Raw genomic sequence first — 15,467 nt, forward strand, 5'->3', positions numbered from 1 at the left:
CACGTCGTACACATTCTGCCTGAATGTCCTGTTAAATTGATTACAGGCCACTCAGCAGCACTGGAAGGCTTAATATGCTAAGATCTGAACAAAAGCTTGGTCCCTTGCGGTCGGGAACATAGGCCTCAAGTGATTGCTAATTCACCCACACATCACACTCACACATGGCCACATAATAACCCATTTAGGTCTGACGTCGAAATTAAAAAAAACGTAGATTTGTGCCGCATTTTTACGATTTTTCAAAAATAGCAGACCTACAAGCTCATAGCGCGCCACTCGGTGGCGCGCTATGAGCTTGTAGTTCTGCTATTTTTCAATAGCTAAAGCATAACATGATGCTTAGTTAAAACACCAAAAGGGGTTCCCGCCCAAAATGGGATAATAGATGAAACGAGCACAGTCTCGTAAAGCAGTGAATACAAAAGCTCTCGTTTAGAAAATGTAACTGCCATTTTTAATACCTCCCGTGTCAAGTAGTCTGCAGCCCTTTATGAATGACCCTGGGTGTCTGTTAACAATAGACTGGCATCACTTCATCGCGATTGGTTGGAATCGGTGCTCATGTGATTGATGACCCTGTTGAGGATTAGGGTGTTATTTGTGTTTGTGAGAGAGAGAGAAAGGCCCGCCGTTCCAAATGCTGAGAGCGTTTTCAACCCGTCTGTCACGTTCCTGGGGGACGGACGGACGGACAGACAGACAGACAGATAGAAAGACAGACAGACAGACAGACAGACAGACAGACAGACAGACAGACAGACAGACAGACAGACAGACAGACAGACAGACAGACAGACAGACAGACAGACAGACAGTAAGGTTCGTTGACATGCAGCGATACTGGTGTGTGTACAAAGTCAGCCTTGGGTCACAGCCTTGCCTGTCCTTGGATAATAATATTACATAATGGGCTTTACTGGTTAGGTCACCAAAGGTAGAGAGAGGTTTCTCTCCCTGATGTTGAAGGTGGGATATACAGAACTATAGGAGTATGACTCACAGCTCAGAGAGGAGAACCGACGGGGGTGGGAAGGGAACTATGGGATCTTTTCCAACTTGAGGAAGACTGCAAGGTCAGACTGCTTTGCTTGCTGCTGTTTTTTCCGAATATAGTTTTGGAGCAATTCAAAGTTCCGAGCCCTTTTTTGTCAAGGGATATTTCAGAACTATTTATTTTAGTATAGTAATAACATCATTCTAACATAGATGTACGTTTGCAGGCTTTAGTATTTGAGTTTATGCTTATTGGCTTTGTGCATAACTGTAGTCCCAGGTGTCTAGAAGGTGACATAGCTATTTCCTGTTCCGGTTCAGTGTTCCATTATAGCTTAATTGATTGGCTTGGCAGCAGATATATATATATACCACCCTCTGGAAACCAGAGAACGTTCCGCACAGAGCCTACTGCAATTAATGTAATCATATTTAAATGAAGTGTATATTTATTTTAGTGAAACTTTGAGGACTCACTGAGATCACACAGCATAATGCAGCACAATGCAGCACAGTACAGTACAGCATAATGCAGCACAGCACAGTACAGCACAGTACAGCACAGTACAGTACAGTACAGTACAGTACAATGCAGCACAGCACAGTACAGCACAATGCAGCACAGTACAGCACAATGCAGTACAGCACAGTACAGCACATTGCAGCACAGCACAGCACAATGCAGCACAGTACATCACAATGCAGCACAGTACAGCACATTGCAGCACAGCACAGCACAATGCAGCACAGTACAGCACAATGCAGCACAGTACAGCACAATGCAGCACAGTACAGTACAATGCAGCACAGCACAGCACAATGCAGCACAGCACAGCACAATGCAGCACAGTACAGCACAATGCAGCACAGTACAGCACAATGCAGCACAGTACAGCACATTGCAGCACAGCACAGCACAATGCAGCACAGTACAGCACAATGCAGCACAGTACAGCACAGTACAGCACATTGCAGCACAGCACAGCACAATGCAGCACAGTACAGCACAATGCAGCACAGTACAGCACAATGCAGTACAGTACAGCACAATGCAGCACAGTACAGCACAATGCAGTACAGCACAGCACAATGCAGCACAGTACAGCACAGCACAATGCAGCACAGTACAGCACAATGCAGCACAGCACAGCACAATGCAGCACAGCACAGCACAATGCAGCACAGCACAGCACAATGCAGCACAGCACAGCACAATGCAGCACAGTACAGCACAATGCAGCACAGTACAGCACAATGCAGTACAGCACAGCACAATGCAGCACAGTACAGCACAGCACAATGCAGCACAGTACAGCACAATGCAGCACAGTACAGCACAATGCAGTACAGCACAGCACAATGCAGCACAGTACAGCACAATGCAGCACAGCACAGCACAATGCAGCACAGCACAGCACAATGCAGCACAGTACAGCACAGTACAGCACAATGCAGCACAGCACAGCACAATGCAGCACAGCACAGCACAATGCAGCACAGTACAGCACAATGCAGCACAGTACAGCACAATGCAGTACAGCACAGCACAATGCAGCACAGTACAGCACAATGCAGCACAGCACAGCACAATGCAGCACAGTACAGCACAATGCAGCACAGTACAGCACAATGCAGTACAGCACAGCACAATGCAGCACAGTACAGCACAATGCAGCACAGTACAGCACAATGCAGTACAGCACAGCACAATGCAGCACAGTACAGCACAATGCAGCACAGCACAGCACAATGCAGTACAGTACAGCACAGCACAGCACAGCACAGCACAGTACAGTACAGCACAGTACAGTACAGTACAGTACAGCACAGTACAGCACAGCACAGCACAGCACAGTACAGCACAGTACAGCACAGCACAGCACAGCACAGTACAGTACAGTACAGCACAGTACAGCACAGCACAGCACAGTACAGCACAGCACAGCACAGCACAGCACAGTACAGCACAGCACAGCACAGCACAGTACAGTACAGCACAGCACAGCACAGTACAGCACAGTACAGCACAGTACAGCACAATGCAGTACAGCACAGTACAGCACAATGCAGTACAGTACAGTACAGCACAGTACAGCACAGTACAGTACAGCACAGTACAGCACAGTACAGCACAATGCAGTACAGCACAGTACAGCACAGTACAGCACAGCACAGCACAGCACAGCACAGCACAGTACAGCACAGCACAGCACAGCACAGCACAGCACAGCACAGCACAGTACAGCACAGTACAGCACAGTACAGCACAATGCAGTACAGCACAGTACAGCACAGTACAGCACAGCACAGCACAGCACAGCACAGTACAGCACAGTACAGCACAGCACAGCACAGCACAGCACAGTACAGCACAGTACAGCACAGTACAGCACAGCACAGCACAGCACAGCACAATGCAGCACAGTACAGCACAATGCAGCACAGTACAGCACAATGCAGCACAGCACAGCACAATGCAGCACAGCACAGCACAATGCAGCACAGCACAGCACAATGCAGCACAGTACAGCACAATGCAGTACAGTACAGCACAATGCAGCACAGTACAGCACAATGCAGTACAGTACAGCACAATGCAGTACAGCACAATGCAGTACAGTACAGCACAATGCAGCACAGTACAGCACAATGCAGCACAGTACAGCACAATGCAGTACAGTACAGCACAATGCAGCACAGTACAGCACAATGCAGCACAGTACAGCACAATGCAGTACAGCACAGTACAGCACAGTACAGCACAATGCAGTACAGCACAGTACAGCACATTGCAGCACAGTACAGCACATTGCAGCACAGTACAGCACATTGCAGCACAGTAAAGCACAATGCAGCACAGTACAGCACAATGCAGCACAGTACAGTACAGCACATTGCAGCACAGTACAGCACATTGCAGCACAGTACAATGCAGTACAGCACAGTACAGCACAGCACAGTACAGCACATTGCAGCACAGTACAATGCAGTACAGCACAGCACAGTACAGTACAGCACAGCACAATGCAGCATAATGCAGCAGAGCACCATGCAGCACAGTGCCGTGCAGCACAGTGCCGTGCAGTGCAGGGGAGGTATTTGTCCTTCAAGTCTCCTATTCGAACCACGTCACAGTCGATCATCACCATCACATGTTGCTGCGTTGTAATGTCTTCTCTATTGTCGTTTCATCTGTCTGTCTGGTTGTGTGCGGCATGCTTCACATCTATGTCCTGTTTTCTCTCCCCCCCTCCCTCCTTTCCTCCCCCCCCCCTCCCCCCTTTTTCACTTCCTTTCTCTCTGTGTTGGATGAGAAGCTAAGTCCTGGGGCTCCGGAGGATGACAGCAGACTGTCGGTATGTCCTGTCTGATTGACGTTCTCTTTCCCTCTTCTATGTTCTGTTGTCCCTGTTTCTATGTCTAGGTGTGTAGCTCTATATGTCCTCTGTTACCACCAGACCTGTTTCTATGTCTAGGTGTGTAGCTCTATATGTCCTCTGTTACCACCAGACCTCCTCCTATAGGGTGTGTAGCTCTATATGTCCTCTGTTACCACCAGACCTCCTCCTATAGGGTGTGTAGCTCTATATGTCCTCTGTTACCACCAGACCTCCTCCTCGGCCTCTCCCTGCATGCTGAACACTTTAAGCCACTCTGCCGCAGAGTCCTTCTCCCCAAGAAGGAGACCCAGTTTTTCAGGGACACGTTTCTTGTAAGCTGCAGGTTGCCAGGTTTGAGTGCTGGCCCACAAGTCCTGCTGTCCTTGAGGAAGAAGAACCCCTATATATATATAGATACCAGTGGTTCTCAACCTGTGGGTCGGGAGGGAGGGAGGGAGGGACCCCCCCCTGGGGGAGGGGCTCCCCTGGGGGAGGGGCTCCCCAGATGACAGTGAAGTGACAATTTAAGGACGTTTAAAAGACCTTTTTAATACCTAAAAGAAAAATGATTACTGCATCAAATCAAGTAATCGACAAACTATAAAACTGGTCCAAACATTGCAGCCAAATTGTCAAATAATATCGGGCCTAAGAAAGAGGGCAAACATTTTGAAAATAGCCGATCTACAAGATCGGCTTCTAGATTGGTTATTTTCACAATGGCCCGGTTTCCCAAAGGACACCTCTTACACCATGGTGAGTGGTGTTGCACATGCTCAGTTGCTCCTCTAGGCCGCACACAGAAGCCTGTGAACATAGACATTCCGTGCATAGATAAAAAGATTGCGTGGCACATCTATGCACGGAATGTCTATGTTCACAGGCTTCTGTGTGTGGCCTAGAGGAGCAACTGAGCATGTGCAACACCACTCACCATGGTGTAAGAGGTGTCCTTTGGGAAACCGGGCCAATATTTAGTCAAATGCCTCAACTCCTACAATTCTTACAGTGCTTGTCCGGGTGGGAGGTTCAAATATGATTATTATGTGGGGTCAGTGGCCTGAAAAGGTTTGAGAACCACTGCCCTGTACTATACATACATAATACATAAGTATACATGCTCAGTCACGAGAGCATCAGCAAAATCCCTTAACGTTTGAATGTCAATGCGTTCGTCCAGCGGCTCTTATAGCTACTCATTGTATACACAGCATGCAAAACAGAAAATAGCAGTATGACAAACAATGTGTTGATCCATGCCATGTCTATCTATGAATTCCAGGAATCTGTGTATGTACAGGTATGTACATTATGTCCGTCTGTCTGCATAGAGCTCGAGAACCATGAAGCTCATCCGATCTAGACTCCGGTCGATCGAATGAGCGGTTCTCTAGAAGTGGCCCCGCTATACGAACAGCCACGCGGTACAGTATTAGATATCTCGCGAACCGCTCATCCAATCGACTTCGCACTCGGCGTGGCGTGTTGCCGCGTACCCACGACGGAACCGCAATGTCGAGTGTAAAGTCGATCCAATGAGCGGGCTATGCTTATCCGAACGGTGGCCAGCCACGCTCCCGAGCGGTCGCTGCATGAGCGGTACTTATGAAAACATAGTCAAATGTTTCATTTTTACCTCTGAGGCCTCATACACACTTCTGTGTTCTGTCTGTTTCACGGCCGCCCTCAATGCTTTTCCAATGGAAGTCACGTGGTTTGACCAAACACTTGTGTTTGATGGGGGGAGGGGCAATCAAACACAAATGTTTGGTCAAACCACGTGACTTCCAATGGAAAAGCATTGGGGCGGGCATGGAACACAGAATGTTCGTTTGATATGCGTGTATGAGGCCTGAGAGTGTAAAATGAAAATTCCATTAACATTGCCGATTTTACAGATTCTTTCTTAGAAGCTTCTTGCCTCGAGAGGTTAAAAAATATATAGATATTTTTAACCAAATGGGTTATAAAAAGAATAAGCCTCAAGATCATAGCGGTTTGTTGCAGCCATGCACGGAAGCATTCTCAGTTGGTCGCCACTAAACCGCCTTCTTGTGTCATTTGGCACGCCGTGCCGGTCTGTGTCTCTCCCTTGTCGCCCCGCTCACACCCATATGGGCTTGTGAATTAGTAGCTGACACCTTCCAGACTGTGCCTACGCACCGTCAGTGGGGGAGCCAAAGGCGGCCATGCTCCAAACAGCTGCCGCCTGCAATGGTGGCCGATTTCCCACAGTTCTCAAGTTCAGCTTTAAACCACCAGGGTGACCTTGTGAGGAATCCCTTGGGTTAATTTGAGAGAGAATAACTCAAATAACTCAAAGGTGTACTTAACTGAGAATGCTTGCCTCAACCCTTAGCGGAGTGTATAGATTTGTCTATAATGGGTTGCATGGTACTGCAAAGGTACAGTACAGTTACTGCAGATGAGGATTTTCTACTTGTACTTCCTCAATTATATTGTGGACAACAGTACAAATAAAATAAAGACATTTGCAATAATAAAATAAGGTAAATTAGTATTATTATTATTAATAATAATATAATGATAATAGCTATTATTATTATTATTATAATTATGATTATTATTGTAATTCTGTATATTCATAATAATAATAATAATAATAATATATAATAATAAAAATAGATGCAATAGATTTGTGAGCAAATAGCTTGTATACGTATTTTTGTAAGATGAGGAAATTAAGTGAAAGTGAAATGAAAATAATCAAAGCTTGCTTTCCTATCATGCTATTAAAGGAGTTGTTCGCCCAAAAGATGACTTGTTTTCTAAGCTTCATTGGCTGTGTAGGCTAATTGATAGAAAATAAGTACTTTGTTTGGTGTGAATCAGGAAAATAATGACTATTTATACATCAGTGTCTATACTTGGCTTTGTTGGCAGACTGTGTTGATGCATAATCCAGAGTTGTATTCAACTCCTTAAAGCTGCTATAAGCAATAATATGTCAACATTTTAATGACCTTTTTTTTTTTTTTTTTTTTTTGTATTTTTTGGACTGCCAGCAATGAGATAAAAAATGTAGTCTCTGTGACTCATCTACGGTCCGCAATCTGCATTCAAACATTTTCCTAGAAGCTTAGTCATTGACCGATTTTGCCTGTCTACTTCCTGATTGGTTAGTAATTTCGACCGGGTTTTTTTTTCCGACCAATGACAAAGCTTCTAGGAACATCTTTGAATGCAGATTGTGGCCCCTAGATGTGTCACAGAGACTACATTTTAGTTGGGAGTGTTTTACTCATTGCTGGCATGCTTTAAATGCATAATGTTTAAATGCAAAATCATAGATATAGACACACACACACACACACACACACACACACACACACACACACACACACACACACACACACACACACACACACACACACACACACACACACACACAATGTTTTCAAGACTATCATTGAACAGGTTATTTATTGTGATGCTTCTGCATGTGAAGCAGATCCCTGCAGTGCAGGGACAGGTTATACTACTTTGTAATCATGACATCACTGAAAGGATGACATCATGACATCACTGTAATCACGACATCACCGGCTGACGCGTTGCTCCTCGTCCCACAGGCCAGGCCTCGTCTTCAGAGGGGAGGGAGCTCCGCCTCTCTGCACAACAGCCTGATGAGGAACAGCATCTTCCAGCTGATGATCCACACGCTGGACCCGCTAAGCGAAGGTAAATCCGTCTGTCCCACCGCAGCGTCACATAACGCTTAAAACGTGTCCCTGTTAACGATGGCTCTCAAGCCCATGTCTCCTCTAGGTTCCAGGAAATGACAGCTGTGCTCATTGAATCTTAATAATAATAATAATACTAGAAAATGCTGTTCCTGAAGAAACAGTGTGGGCTCGATGATGACACATTGACCCACGTGGTGTCACAGCCCCCCCTCCCGCTGTCTTGCTATTGGTTGACCCACATGACGTCACACAGCACAGAGGGGCACACGGTATAGTGGATTCACTACTCGAGACCACATATTCACATATGGCTCAAAGAGGCTATTATTGTCAATGATACTTGATATATGAAAGAAATGATACAAAAAATAAATGATTTATAAAAGGAGGTTGTGCTTCAACTGTGGGCTTCGTGGAACGCTAAACACAAAACCCAGTGAGCAATATTCCAAACGGCAAAAAAGGTCAAGGAGGAGAAATACTCACATTCACACTCATTTATATTCTCTCTCTCTCTCTCTCTCTCTCTCTCTCTCTCTCTCTCTCTCTCTCTCTCTCTCTCTCTCTCTCTCTCTCGCTCTCTCTCTCAATAATCACTAGTAATAAGGAAGTAATCTGATCCCTGGTCAGTCAGTCAGTCATAGCAGCAGCACTTGATTCTTCGCTGCTTTCACACCCACAGCCAGCATATTACAAAGACAAACGACTTGTTGTGTATTAGCTTGTCTGGCGCCTAGTTGATCGAGTTGAGACTGAGAGAGAGCAACTGCACGTAGCCAGAAACAGAACGGTCGTTGCGGGCGAGAGGCGAGCATGCCATCCAGACGAACTGCGCTATAGACCAACACCAGTCGGGAGAAATAAATAATTAAATAGACCAGTCGATGGCAATTGTGTCCCTCCAACACACGCACGCACGCACACACAGAAATCGTACATGTTTTGGAAAAGAGCCTTCTTCAGAGCACCGTAGTCTCGCGTTGCCAGGTTGTGGCCTCTTGCAATTTCCAAACGCTTCCGTCATACAGTCTCTGGAGCAACGGAAGCTCTGATCATGAATACAATATAAAGCGGAAGTGGAGATCGAGACCCCGCCCCACTTCCGTTTCGTCTTTACAGTCGCGCAAATTTATCCTATAATATAAATAGGAATCATGTAAGCATAATTATTATAGCTTGCTGCTTAGCAGAAATGGAAAAGATATGTAAAGATATTTTATTTTATACACGTATAGCATTCGGAGATTGTGGACTAGTTGTCTGGCTATGCGAGACCATCAGAGCACCTGAGGAAGGCTCTTTGCCCCTACACTTTTTTGGGTGTTTTTCTTTTTGGCAGGTTTCTTCTTTTTTGTTTTTATTTGAGCCCAATAAATAAGTGTAAATGTTTTTCATGTCTTTTAAAAGGGTCTGCATAGCAGTTTTAAGGAAATTGTTACTGTGCAATGTTTGCACAGAGAAACATTTCTGTTGTGCGGGTGTTTTCCCTCTGATGCTGATACTTAAAGTCTTTGTCGTGCACCAGCGACAACATATATGGATGTGATGTGCATAACATTTCCTTTTGAATCTGATATGGTGATGCGGAAGTGGTCATATCTTCTTCATTTTCAGTTTGATCACTTTAGGGACAGATAATACGATTTTCTTTTTTACAGGCTTGCTCTTGCTCTCTCAAAGTAGGATAAAGGATATATAAATAATATCCCTGGTGATTTGGGGAATCCAATCTGTTCTAGGGACCGATGAGCCTCTTGTTTAGGCGCCAATTGACATGGCAATAATAATGTACTCACGGCAGCTGTTGATTGCCGTCTCTTTCACTGGAAGCAAGGCGTTTTTATAAGCACCTAAAACATGTTGTTGGTGGTTTGAACTTCTGGTTTGCTCACTCTTGGTATAGCTATGAATCACCATATATCCACTTCTGTATCGCTGACAGTCAAAGTGTCAAACCAATGATACATGTGACATCCTTAAATACCAAAGCCACAATCCAGTGTCTTCCAAGTTAGCAGTTAGCAGGGATGAGGGTGTTTCAACTGTGTCAGCCATATATGTATACCTTGTTAATCCATACATGACATGGTACGGTATGGCACATTTATCCCTCTGTAGACCGTTTAGAACGTGAGCATCTGTGAGAAGATGCTCTCGCATGAAGACCAAAGTGTTGGGAAGAGATAATTTCCCCTTTAATCCAGGATGAAAGTCTATTAGCCTAACCGCTGAAGGAAATGCTAAGTGTCGTAGCTTGGCACGCACGGGGAATTAATATGTTAATACACCTGGGAAGACGCAGGCAGGGTCACTATATATTTGCCAGCCCCTCCCCAAAAAAAAGGAAGCTAATGGGGAAAAGGAACTTATAGCGTGCAATAAGCAGACAGCTATGCTGTACATGAGGCCCCGTGGCGGACTGTATGAAACGACTGTCAAAGATAATGCCACACTTTTTGTAATGTTTGAGGGGCGCTAGCCCCTCCACTGAGTGGCTCTCTGTAACTACGTCATGTGGTTAGCTAAGTCTACTGGACGTTTAATGTTTGTTTAGAGCCTAATTAAAAATAACCGGCCGCCAGCCAAGTCTAGGGATTTTAACCCATTTAGGCCGGACCTCAAAAACGTTGAGAACCCCTGCAGTACAGTACAGTACAGTACAGTACAGTACAGTACAGTACAGTACAGTACAGTACAGTACAGTGCTTTATTTTATTTTTTACTCTGTTCTGCAAATGAATATCTAATCTTGTCCACACGTACAGTTGCCCTTGTCCAGATTATTGTGTGTTGGTGTTCCTACTGATCAATGGTTTGCATCCTGACTTTAAAATGGTTTAGTAGCAAATCTGCCTCCAACAATAGAACTGACAAAATGGTGTATAGGGTTTCCTGCTTCTTTTTCTGGATTTCATTGATTAGCCACAAAACTGTACCGTGGATAATTTGCAGACAGAACAAACAGAACAAACTATATACTTCGGTTGGGTTATAATACCCTCTCAGAGATAACGAGTCTATTCCATCCATGCACATCGACGTACCAACATCGTTTTGTCTCTCTTTGCCGTGAGAAAGTAAGAGGGAGGGAGAAAGAGAGAGAGAGAGCATTTCCAAGTCAGTGCTATACTCGTTCTTGCGTGCTACGAGTTCTAGTGGGGATGCGGAGAGAGCCAGCAGCGCTGCAGCATCTATGCATTTTTCATAGACACTTCTGTAAATAAGTCGGTTGGTTGTTGAGACTGGTTACTGTCAGTTCCACAGTTTCTGATGTTAGTGTGCGTGTGTGTGTGTGACTGTGTGTGTGTGTGTGTGTGCGCTCGCTCGCGTGTGTGCGTGCGCTTACGTCTTTGTCGTGTTGTGTGTGTGTGTGTGTGTGTGTGTGTGTGTGTGTGCACGTGCACGCGTTGTGTATGCTTCAGCATGCATGCACATGCACGTGCCGTATAAGCTCAAATCCCTGAATTAACTTATCATCTGTTTTTTATTCACCTGTAAATCTAACCTATAACATATTTAATTGTTTCTTTGTTCGGTTATTTTTTTCCGCTGTCACCTTTAATTTTCATCTGACAAAGTTGACCTGTTCTGTTCAGAATGTACTTTTTTCCTTTTTACTTTAATGCGCTCCAATGATGCAATGTTTCCTATCAGCTTACGTTACCCTGTGGTTTTTATCTTTTTTTCTCTCTGTCTCTCTCATCTCTATTTTCCTCTACTGTCCCCTCAGAATTTGCTGACTCTGGTGAGTTCCTTCTCTAATTTCTGTTTCTGTTTCCTCTCTCCCTCCCCCAAAACTATGTGTGTGGTCATTCCAACAGTCTGGGAGAGCCAAACCCATTTGCCCAAACCGTCTGTCCAACATGTTACTGTACAACATCTCTGGAGTTATGTCCACTCTCTCTGTGCTGTCCGAGTACTGTATTTGTTCTATCTGTGGATTTTATATATTCTCTCTCTAGAAAAACCTCCATGACCATCGTGTTTCCCCATGATCCCCCTGTTTCTCTCTCTCTCCTCCTCTGTACCTTTTAAAACTGTAGTAATCTTTATCTATGTGTTAAGTGGTTCTCAAAAAAATTGCATTTCAAGGACCCCCTGGAACTCTGAGAGTGTACAAATGGAACCAAATGGACCCTGTAAACGGGTCCATTTTGGTTCCATGTGAAAACTCTAAGAGTTACAGACCTGTAACGGTCCATTTAAGCCCCCCCTGGAACCCACTTTGAGAACCACTGTGTTATGCTAACCAACTTGGTCTTGTCTGTATATCTTAAATCTCTGTCCCTGTACAGTAGTTTATGACCACTATCATTTACTGTACCAATTAGGCTCTTTTTATTATAAAGTCAAGTGAAATATAGTAAAGACCAGCATGAAGGGATGAGGGGGAGTTCAATAATCAGTCAGCCTTTACGTGACGCGGTTGTTGTTTGCCTATTCGTGCATAGAGCGTTTGGAGGAAAGGTGTCAGCCCTTTTTCACTGCCATTCCTTTGGACTTGAAGTCAATAGGAGCTTGACAGAGCAATTAATGGCAACGGGCTAAAATTAGTTAGTCCTCAACAAGCTTTTTACCCCAAGCTGTTCTCATCAAACTATTATCGATTTTGCACTATTTGAGCAGTTATAGGCACATTCTGTTACCCATGGTTTCCACAGAGAAACTTTATTGAGCAGTGTAATTTTGACATGACTCTTCAAGAAAGTCTGGGAGTCTCCCGGAAAAAAATTGTTAAATAAAAAACGTAACCCAATTCATCAAAAATGAAAAATGATTAATAAAAACTTGGTCACAAAAAAATATATGAAAAACTAAACTGACAGATAACATAATGAATCCTTTCTGATTGGCTCCGGATTTGTGTGCATCTAATTAATTAAGGACCAATTCACATTTGATTAAAATAATGAAATCCACCAACCCGTGCCTCCTAGAATCCACCACTAAGGACTATACTTTCTCTGACACCAAGCTGAAGAGTGAACGGTGCTGCTGGCTGTAAAGCCATGATGGGAGAATGGTTAAAAGGTGTTGTTGGGGACTTGCAATATACAGACGCATGCCATATGGACACACGCTCCTGAGCATTCCCCCAAGGCCCAAACCCAACTTGGAGAAATGTGTGTTGTTTAACAGTGCAGGACCTCCCTGAAATCAGCCTCTCCGAGGTAGCGGACTCGGGTGAGTTCCTTCTCTAATTTCTGTATCCTCTCCCAAAAACAAGACCTACCGTATGTTTCCAAATAGTAGCCCTTTGCCTCAAATAGCCGCTCCGGTTCCTTTTAAAATGCCCGGTAGTGTCTTGTCACTATTTTTCGTATTAAACGCCTCGTCCAAATAAAAGCCCATGGGTATTATTTGCAGTTTCGTCAGGCTAATTTGGGGTCCGCCCCGGGGCAATTATTTGCAGTTTATTCAGCCTAATCGGAATTGTAACCAAATAATGGCCCGGTGCAGGACAGTGCAAAAAATAAATAAAAGCCTGCTGCAAATACTGTAGCCGCCTGGTTCCGTTTAAATGCCCTGGGTCCAAAAAACGATTTTGCATATTAAACTCCGGGGCTACTATTTGGAAATATAGGGTATTTGTTATAGCTCTGAGCTAACCTTTTATAATATAGGGTATTTGTTATAGCTCTGAGCTAACCTTAGCTCTGAGCTAACCTGTTATAGCTCTGAGCTAACCTTTTATAATATAGGGTATTTGTTATAGCTCTGAGCTAACCTTAGCTCTGAGCTAACCTGTTATAGCTCTGAGCTAACCTTAGCTCTGAGCTAACCTGTTATAGCTCTGAGCTAACCTTTTTCTTGGGAGATCAACCACTCAGACATCCGCAAATGATCGAAAATATTCCGATAAATAAACTAAACTGACATCCTTTTCTGATTGGCTCCTGATTTGTGCATCTATATCTATAAGGACCAATTCACATTTTTATAAAATAATGAAATCCACCAATCCGTGGCTATAGAAACCACCGCTAAGGACTATTTTCTCTCTGACACCAAGCTGGAGAGTGAATGGTGCTTGGCTGTAAAAAACCATGGATGTTGATGGGCGAATGTTGTTGGGGACTTGCAATATACAGACGCACGCACACTATATGCAGGGGTGCACATAACTTTTTTTTGGGCTATAGTTCTCAGAGGAGCACCTGGAGATGTCGTCTGGTGCGCACTGCGGTGTCTGCACGTCTACAGTGTACTCACTACCGCCACAACAACGTTAAATTTAGCCAGCATGAGACATGCAGATAAAATGAACTATACTCACGTAATGCTGCGGAGGTTCCATGTTTACATGTACATCCAAAGTGTGTACATTGTTTAAGTCACATATTATGCATGGTTTTCATATCGTAAAATATATGAATTTATAGGCTAAAAGCTTGTGTTTAATCCATGTGGCTTCTTGTTTACTAATTACTTGGTTAGACTAGCGCTTGGAACTGAATAACAACGTCATAGCAGCTTGGTTACAACCCGAAACTCTTCAAAATAAGAGTCACTTGTAATTATTAGTCAACACTAGTTTTATTTTCTAAGTCTACTTACAGGACGTAGATAAACATTTTGCAGTATGTGACACCAGAGCTACTAAAAATGTTGGTACTGGCGGGCAGCAGTACGCAAGACAGAGAGCTTCATATTGTTTGATCTGCCGCGCAAAAAAATCATATTTTGGCAACGCATGCGCACTTTGCGCGCCAGTTATGTCATGTGCACCCCTGGCTATATGGACACATGCTCCTGAAGCGTTCCCACCAGAGGCCCAAACCCAACTTGGAGAACTGTGTGTTGTTTAACAGGGGACCTCCCCGATATGAGCCTCTCCGAGGTAGCGGACTCCGGTGAGTTCCCTTCTCTGATTATCTGTATCCTCCCCGCAAAAACAAAAGACCTATTTGTTATAGCTCTGAGCTAACAAACTACATTGTTTCATTGTTTTGGGAGAAATACGTGTGAGATTATATGGTGTGCCTGGCTATAGAGAACACGGCAGAGTGGCTTATACTGTAGCAACAAAACACCACGGCTGCAGCTGTTGTTTACATCATGCAAACCATGCATGCCAGCCTTTTCTTTTTGCCATTTGGATCCTCTCATTACTTTGACAGGATTTAATTTCTCAAAACTGTTTTTTTAGATATATTTTTCTGTCGTTGACATATGACAAAAAAAATGCCTCGATTGTTATTGAAGTCATGATGCCTCTCAAAATGTATAATTAAGCTTCAGTCTCTCTATAAGTTGTATGTCCTCTCTGGGTGGAGATATTTAGTTGTTAACACCAGGTATTCGAACCCAGGTCTCCCTCGAGGGGTACCACTCATACAGGAAGGAATCCCCGCTTGTCCGGGGGGGAGATATTGAGCTTTAT

At 44.2% G+C, this 15,467-nt stretch overlaps 1 protein-coding gene across 2 annotated transcripts in view; it reads left to right on the forward strand.

Annotated features, from left to right (window-relative positions):
- Positions 1–15,467, forward strand: part of LOC306914556 (sodium/potassium/calcium exchanger 2-like) — an 87,201-nt gene that overhangs the window by 31,020 nt on the left and 40,714 nt on the right. The window contains exons 3-4 of one of the 2 annotated variants that reach the window (XM_079491642.1): positions 4,314–4,352; positions 7,970–8,078. In XM_079491642.1, coding sequence (XP_079347768.1) covers positions 4,314–4,352; positions 7,970–8,078 — 148 coding nt within the window. The remainder of the gene's footprint in view (positions 1–4,313; positions 4,353–7,969; positions 8,079–15,467) is intronic. The other variant, XM_079491643.1, reaches the window with a different exon arrangement.

This window comes from Electrona antarctica (genome assembly GCF_951216825.1).
Source record: "Electrona antarctica genome assembly, chromosome: 21".
Lineage (NCBI taxonomy): Eukaryota > Metazoa > Chordata > Actinopteri > Myctophiformes > Myctophidae > Electrona > Electrona antarctica.